At 34.1% G+C, this 7858-nt stretch overlaps 1 protein-coding gene across 1 annotated transcript; it reads left to right on the top strand.

Moving 5' to 3' along the window:
* The first annotated feature begins 4296 nt into the window (after positions 1-4296).
* LOC100527361 (uncharacterized) lies at positions 4297-7261 on the top strand. Its single transcript, NM_001248041.2, is given in 3 exon segments — positions 4297-4359; positions 6112-6262; positions 6786-7261. Coding segments are annotated over 3 exon segments (468 nt in total). The 5' UTR covers positions 4297-4304; the 3' UTR covers positions 7048-7261.
* The last annotated feature ends 597 nt before the right edge of the window (positions 7262-7858 follow it).

The raw sequence follows: 7858 nt of genomic DNA, 5'->3' as shown, positions 1-7858 counted from the left end.
AATTTTCGTTCATAAACGTGTAAAGCGCTAACAAATTCGTCCCTGAAAGATGAAAATTTAAATTTTAGTCCCCGAAAGTGAAGAAAGTGTGACAAATCTATCCATCTGTTAACTTTCAACCGTTACTGTTGATGAAAGAGCCTACGTGGCACATCTATGAATGAATTCTTCAACACTCTACACATTAGGGAACGGAAATGACTATTTATCCAAAATATAATTTAATCTTTATCTCTCTCCTTTTTCAATCGTTGAAAGCATAACATTACAATAAACACTTAAAAATAGAAAAATAAGCATAAGTTAGAACAAACATAATAATAAGCATAATATTGCTTAATAAGCATAATTTGTCTATTGCTCTGAAATTTCAAATGTGACTATCTTATAAAAAATATGAGATTCAAACAAAAATGCACAAACATTAAGTTAATCCTTACAAAAAAAATGAGACCAAACTTAATTTTGTCACTACCTAATGTTGTCACAATAGAAATTTGAGAACAACTGACAACTTATGGTTATTAATCAATATTATGTTTATTATTATCTTTGTTTTTCTATTTTTTTAAGTATTTATTGTAATATTATGCTTGCAACGATTAAAAAAGGAAAAAATAAAGATTATATTATATTTTGGATAAATAATCATTTTCGTCCCTGAATGTGAAGTGCATTGACAAATTTGTTTCTGAATATGCATGTAGACTCTTTCATTAACGTTAACGGACAAAAAGTTAATGGATGAATGAATTTTTCGCACTTTTTTCATTTTCAAATACTAAAATTTGAATTTACATGTATGAAGACAAATTTGTGAGCGCATGGAAAATCACTATTAATACTTTAAATTTTTAATGATAAGATTGAAAGATAAACGATTTGATCCATGGAGTACCTAAACTCGTTGACTGCATGACTGATGGGATTCCACCTTAGAAGCTCAATTTGCCTGTCTCGACTTATGCTGTGGATGATAGCTGGAATTGGAACCTCTTGAACATTCTTCTGCCCCCTGAAGTTTGCGCTAAAATTGCTGTGATCCACCCTCCTTTTGCAAATGGGCAAGATATTCCGGTTTGGAAGAGCTCCCCAAATGGCCTTAAGGAAGCCTACAAGTATCCTAACAATTCCTCTGAATCTTCATTGGGAATGACAGACACTTTTCCACATATTTGGGATTAGGAAGGTCCTCAGCGAGGAAGGGTCTTTATGTGGAAGCTATTACAAAATTAGCTTGCTGGTAAATAGTGAAAGAAAAAGAAGACCCATGACAGATGATGATACTTGCCCAAGGTGTTCCATGCAACATGAATCCATTATGCATTCTCTTCGGGACTGTGATGAGCTTAGAGGATTTTGGTCTAGACGGATTGATGATGATCATTGGGCTCGCTTCTTTAGCCTAGGATCCACTTTAACCTTACAACGAAGGACTTGAAGCTCCGACGGGAACCTAGGCTTCTTTCTTTGGTATAACTATACTCAACCTCTGGTATGATAGAAACAGTCTGGTTTTTAAGAACCAATCTAATTTACATACTAGTCTTGAGCAGCAAACCTTAGCACATGTGTCACTTATTAAGAAAGCTGCTCACTCCCCGCTTAGATATCTCCATGTTGCTCCTAAGATAGAGAGGTTCCTATTGCCTGGAAACCTCCACGTGATGGTTATTGTAAAGTGAATATCAACGACAACGAGTCTTTTTATGCCCATTCCTTCCAAGCTGCTTGTGGAGGATTAATAAGTAATTCTATGGGTGTTCCTATTTCGACCTTCCACGTTAAATTAGGCTACTACAACTCCTTGTGTGCAGAACTTTGGGCTTTGAAACATGGGATAAAAATAGCTAGAGATCTTCAAGTGCAAAATGTTGATTTTGAGATGGATTCTAAGGCAGTTGTTTCTATTATTTCAAAGGCTACGTCGGATGTGAAGCAACTTTTTCCGTTTATTGCTAAGATATCAAAGCTTTTAAATTGCACTGGCTGGAGAGTTTCGTTGGCCCATATCTACATAGAGGCTAACAAGTGCGTTGATTTTTTGGCTTATTTAGACCACACTGGCTCATTTGATGTCTCTTTTCTTGATGTGTATCCTCCCCCCTCTTAGGCTCTTGGTATCTGATGATGTTCGGGTGTCCCTTCTCTGCGCATGATTGCGCCTTAGTTTGGTTTTGTTTTTTGTCCTTTTTTTTTAAAATAAAAATAAAAAAAGATAAAAAAAATGAAGGTTATCCGTATCCGTGAAAATCCCTAATTGAATCGCGATGAGGTTCAAGGTAGGTGGTAATGGAAGGGTAGCGGGAGGTGGAATGAAATAGAAGGGGAGAAACAGAGCTAGAAGGGTGTGGCTGAGAAAAGAGAAAAGAAAATGAAGGAACCACTTAAACTAAGTTAAGGAACTAGAGTAAAATACTATTAAAGTTCTTAAAACTCATGTGTCAGGCAGGAGTAGGACTCATTTAAAAGTGATTAAGAATCCATTCTATCACTAAAAATGCTCGTAGATGAACCTTTTCCAATATTAACATATCTGAGGAATAAAATTTACTCATATTTGAAATTTATAATGATAAGATTAAAAGTTATATCAAATCAGAATGAGAAAGTTAACATTGTATATATAAAAAAAATACTGCATTTGGGGTGGATCAGTAAAGTAAGTGAACTATCATGGACCATACTTAAAAATTATATTATCATGAATTCATCCTCATCAGAACATTTCTTTCACAGCATCCCTCCCTCACCCTCATCATCCCATGACGCTTCTGACAACTAACAACTGCTCCGATGACAGATGACTCCTCCGACGACCGACAACGCCTTCGCCTCCACCATTCTCACCTTTGATCGTTCCACCCCTCTTCGTTGCAGATCTGCCACCGTCGCGGATCCGCCGCTGTCTTGATTTACTTTGTTCTTTCCCAAACTCTTACCCAAGCAATCTCTTTTCTTTTCCTCCAAATCTGATCCTCTTTTTTTCTTCCTTTTTAATTTGGTTCTGGATTGTTTTTTCTCGGAGTAGATTAAAATATTGTTGATGTTCTAGATTCGTTTTTCTTTTGTTTTTTTATTATCTGGAACAACAATTTACGATACCATGCATGCATGCTTTTGTAAAAGATTCACAAGCTTCAGTGAAGATGATAGTTCATGCTTCCATATTCGATTGCGATGCGGGTATCGTTGCTGTTGGAGAAGAAGCAGAAAAGAGAGATGCAAGGGATTTTCTGCTTCATATTATCAGTGGACCTAACAACCGTATCTTATGTTTTGAGGTATATGATATGAAGACTGACACCGACCGACAGACTGAACACGGACACGGATAAGGGAATATCTGTGAACATTTGTAACGTTCAAAATATAAAACGTAGTATAAATGTCATATTAATGTTAAACATTGATATGAACGCCTTTCAGACATTAAACATGACAAGGAATTAAAGTGTTCGTGCATCATAGAATATATGGAAGATGGCTAAGTGGGATGGGTAGATGGAATGTGAGGGTGAGGAATATGGACAGCTGGGTCCACGAATAGCTTAATGGATAGTAATGTGTGACATCTAGTGTGATGCATCATATGGTATGTGTAATAAGTAAAGAACATATAACTGTGATCCAAAGTTAGGATATATTTAGACTTCTCATGGAGGCTAAATGCTTTCTAACTATTGGAGTTCTCTATGTAATTATTTATGATATCTCTGGTATCCATATATAGTACTTTTTGGGTCGATCAAAAAAAAAAAAAGTGAAGAAAGAGACTGTGAAAGATTGGGGAAGAAATTTGATATGTAGGATGTATGATAAAACTTTACAACTTAGATTAATCCAAAGACGATGTAATAATGGCCCACCACAGACCACTTAACTTGCTGGTCCACGTTAAACGCAGTCATAAAAAGAAATTTCACATAGCCTGAACTTGAAATTCACCTGAAAAAATTGCAAACAATATGTTATTAATAAACATATATTTCGTGGACTCTTCTCTTTTCCATTATTTTATTTTTTATAAAAAGAGGAAATCTTCTTAATTCTTTCTTTACTTTTTTCGACATAAGTCTTCTAATTTTTTCATGTCGAGAACGAGTGTCAAAGATCGTATTAGATATACACGTGTCATTTTCTCACTCCACCAGTCTTCAATCCTAATTTTCCATTTTCCATTTTCCATTTTTTGTCTTGCTACTTTTCATTTATTTGTTATATACTGTGAGGAAGAACATCAAAACCCAAACGAAAAGAAAAAATAAATAAATCAAAGAACACAAACAAAGAAGAAGCGCAAAATGAAGAGTGCGATTTGTGGGAGAATCCTCTCTCCCAACCACGTCTTCAAACCAGGTTCTTCTCCCTGATTTCGATTTCGATTTCTTTGGCACTTCGACACTGGTTTCTTCTGCTTTCTGATGAGAATTTTTTTTTTAACGAATTAAATTCTTTAAGTGTTCTTTAGTTTCTGGTGTTTAGAGGAGTTGGGGTTTGGTTATTATTTGTTGGGGTTCTCATTGTGTTCTTTAGTTTACCCTAAAATTGAAAATTTTCAATTTTTTTCTTGAATTTGTTGACTGGTGTGAATGTTTTGGCAATCAGAAGTAGTTCACGAGCTTCAATTCTTTGATTAAGTTACAATCTTTGGGAATTGGGTTAGCATAATGTGTTTGATTTCATACCTCTTGTTCTTCCCTTTCTAGAATTGCGGTTGTAGTTCTATTTTATGTTTTTTGCTTTGTTCTATTTCTTCAAGAATTTTTTGTTCTTAGAGAAGTGTACCTGATTGGGAAGATTGATTTTTAGTTTCCCTGCTGAACTCTAGGAACTAGAATTGTACTAGATGATGTTGTGTGGTCCTATATATTGTTAAATATTAGGTATGTATGAAAAGTAAAGTGATATATCATCATCAAGCTGATGTTATGAGTGAAAGTGACTGAGGTTGTGAGTAGGTTTCACTTTGATGAACCCTTCCAGGCAAAAGAGTGATGTTAATGATTTATATAAATTGATTCACTGGGTTTAGTAATGTTTTTATTGTGATGTTTTTAATCAAGCATTTGCAATGATGAGATGAATTAATGGACAGCAATAGCATTTTTATGATAGATTATTTGATGCTGTTAAACCAGCCCTGCTTGTTCTATACTGGTCTTAGTTGGTTTGTTACACATCTTATGTGTCTTTAGGGTTTAGGGAAAAACATACACACCCCCACTAACTATTAGTAGCACTGGTCTCGTGAACTTTCGTATTATCAACAGCATTTTGTTTGTTATTTTATCTAGTTTTCTTTATCATGCAATGTAAATGACTAATTCTCTTGTCCTACAGTAATTCATTTGTGTTGATCCCATTGCTATAATTCACATCAAAATAAAATTTTAATTTTGTTTAAATGCTTCCACATTATGAAATATAAAATAATTCCTCAAAGCATTGATCTTATTTTAAAAATTCCAATCTAAGGACAAGTTATTAGTGATAAATTGATTAATGGAAATTGTTAGTTCTGCCGACAAGCTTGTTATCCAATTGACATCTGCTCAAGTCTTTTTAAGATTTTGCTGTGATGATGAAGTCATGAATTCAATTGTCGACCAGGCTGGCTTACCTTTCCCCTTTGCCTATCAAATACTTTCAGCCCATATACAAATAACAATAAATTATTAGATCCAGATTAAAGGATAATTTGCTACGATTTGCAAAATTTGAGAGCAGAAATTGGAAGATTTAAAAGTCCATGATGGGTACTTGCAATTTTCCTAATGTTTTTAAAGGTTGTGTACACTGTAAATTTTTCCTGAGCCTTTGTTTTCATTCCCTTTTGGTAATTTTCATGCTTATATTATTTACTTCGTGAGTGTGTGAAAAATCCTGTATTTTTTCTTATTCAAGCATATTTGTGATGCCTTTAGAAATTCATCCTAATAAATGTTCACTGGGTGGTAGACAGGTTTATATGTTTCTGATTTATATTATATCTCATTTGTTTCCCAATTTATTTTGTGATTCGAATATTTTTGCATCAACGAAATTGTGTTGTATCCTATGTATATGGTTGAGTGCTTCAACTACACATATTGAAGATTTGCATTACAGGGGACACACATTCAATTTGTAAAGGACCATACTCCAATCTTTGTGTACCCATGGCTGTATTGGCAACAGGACCTGGTAAAGGAGGCGGGGTGCTGGAAAAGCCCGTTATTGAAAAAGTCACCCCTGGCCGTGAGTCTGAATTTGATTTGAAGTAAGCAGGAGTTTGGACTATTGATCTTCAAATTAAGATTTTCTAATTGGGCAAATTTTATTAGGCAACTTTGTTTTTCTAATGTGATAACGAGGGGATTATCATTAAAAGCTATAAGTATATCTTATGATATTTGCCAATAAACAAAGGGAAATGGGTGAGGTCTTTTTCAAAGGGATCCCTGTTGTTAGTGATAAGAATTCAAGTTATGTGGTCATTTTCAGTATCTTCTTGAAGAACAAAGATGGTAATGGACATACCTCAAACTAATTTCTCTTTTCCTTTTCCACATTTTCTTCAAAATAATTTGGCTTGTCATTTGGAAAATATGAACGGGTGTTTAATTATGCCTTAACCATAACAAAAAAAGAGATCCATTATAGTGCTTTAGATGCTGAGTTGATCATTTCATGCTTATTGTAGAATTTTCTGGGATATCTCATTTGGGTATGTAACTATTTCTTTCTTTGCAGAATAAAACAAAAGAGAGAATATTTGATTCTGGTTTTTCTAAGATGTGCAGGAAATCACGGAAATCAGCACCACCGTATCGTGTAATATTGCACAACGACAACTTTAATAAACGGGAATACGTTGTCCAAGTACTGATGAAGGTCATCCCTGGAATGACCCTTGACAATGCAGTTAATATCATGCAAGAAGCACACTACAATGGATTGTCAGTTGTGATCATCTGTGACCAAGCTGATGCTGAAGATCATTGCACGCAGCTAAGAGGCAATGGGTTGCTCAGTTCAATTGAACCTGCAAGTGGAGGCTGCTGATGGCAAGTTTCACTTTAAATCTCACTGGCTTTTATGCTATTGAAAGGTGAGATGGAACTATTAGCAGGTGTACATAAGTTCCCCCTCTTGAAGGCTTAGAAACCAAAAAAGAAAATATATCTTGTGTAAAAACTTGGCCTTATGTGAACGAACCTATGATTAAGACATGTGATAGTTGTGATTTTGAATAAAGAAGCGCACAACATATTAAAGCTAATAGCTGATGAAATGATTGTGGTATGTATGTGGAAAACATAGAGATTAGATCAACATAATACCACAGCACTGTCATGTTACTTGATAACAATAGGATCTAAATCTACATGTGGAAAGCATATAAAATTTAGATCCTCTCATTTATTTATTTATTCATAGCACAGCATTGTCATGTTACTTGCTAACAATATGGTTTAAATCTGTTATTTATAGGATTCAACCATATAATTCACAACCTGTGTGTGATTTTTTAAATCATGAGTTTTAAAAGCGATACTTGAGCATATCCCTTGACCTTTGTGATTTTTAAAACCATGGGTTTTAAAAGTAATACTTCAGCATATCCCTTTGATGCAGGTGCAGATCAATATGCCTTTCTTGCAATGTCACTTGGTAAACTTTGAGTGATTATCATTCTACAAATTGTATTCACATATTTTAAAGTCATTAAATAACGGATGAGTTTGTTTAAAATTAAAAAAAAAAAATAACTTTAAAATAAGTGTTTTTTAATAAGTAAGTAGATTTGTTTATAAAATAAGCAAAAATAGTTTAGACAAATATATTAAAAAATAAAAAATTACTTCTTTTTTTA

Source organism: Glycine max, chromosome 2 (assembly GCF_000004515.6).
Source record: "Glycine max cultivar Williams 82 chromosome 2, Glycine_max_v4.0, whole genome shotgun sequence".
NCBI classification, from domain to species: Eukaryota; Viridiplantae; Streptophyta; class Magnoliopsida; order Fabales; family Fabaceae; genus Glycine; species Glycine max.
This window is presented reverse-complemented; position numbering and strand designations above follow the sequence as displayed.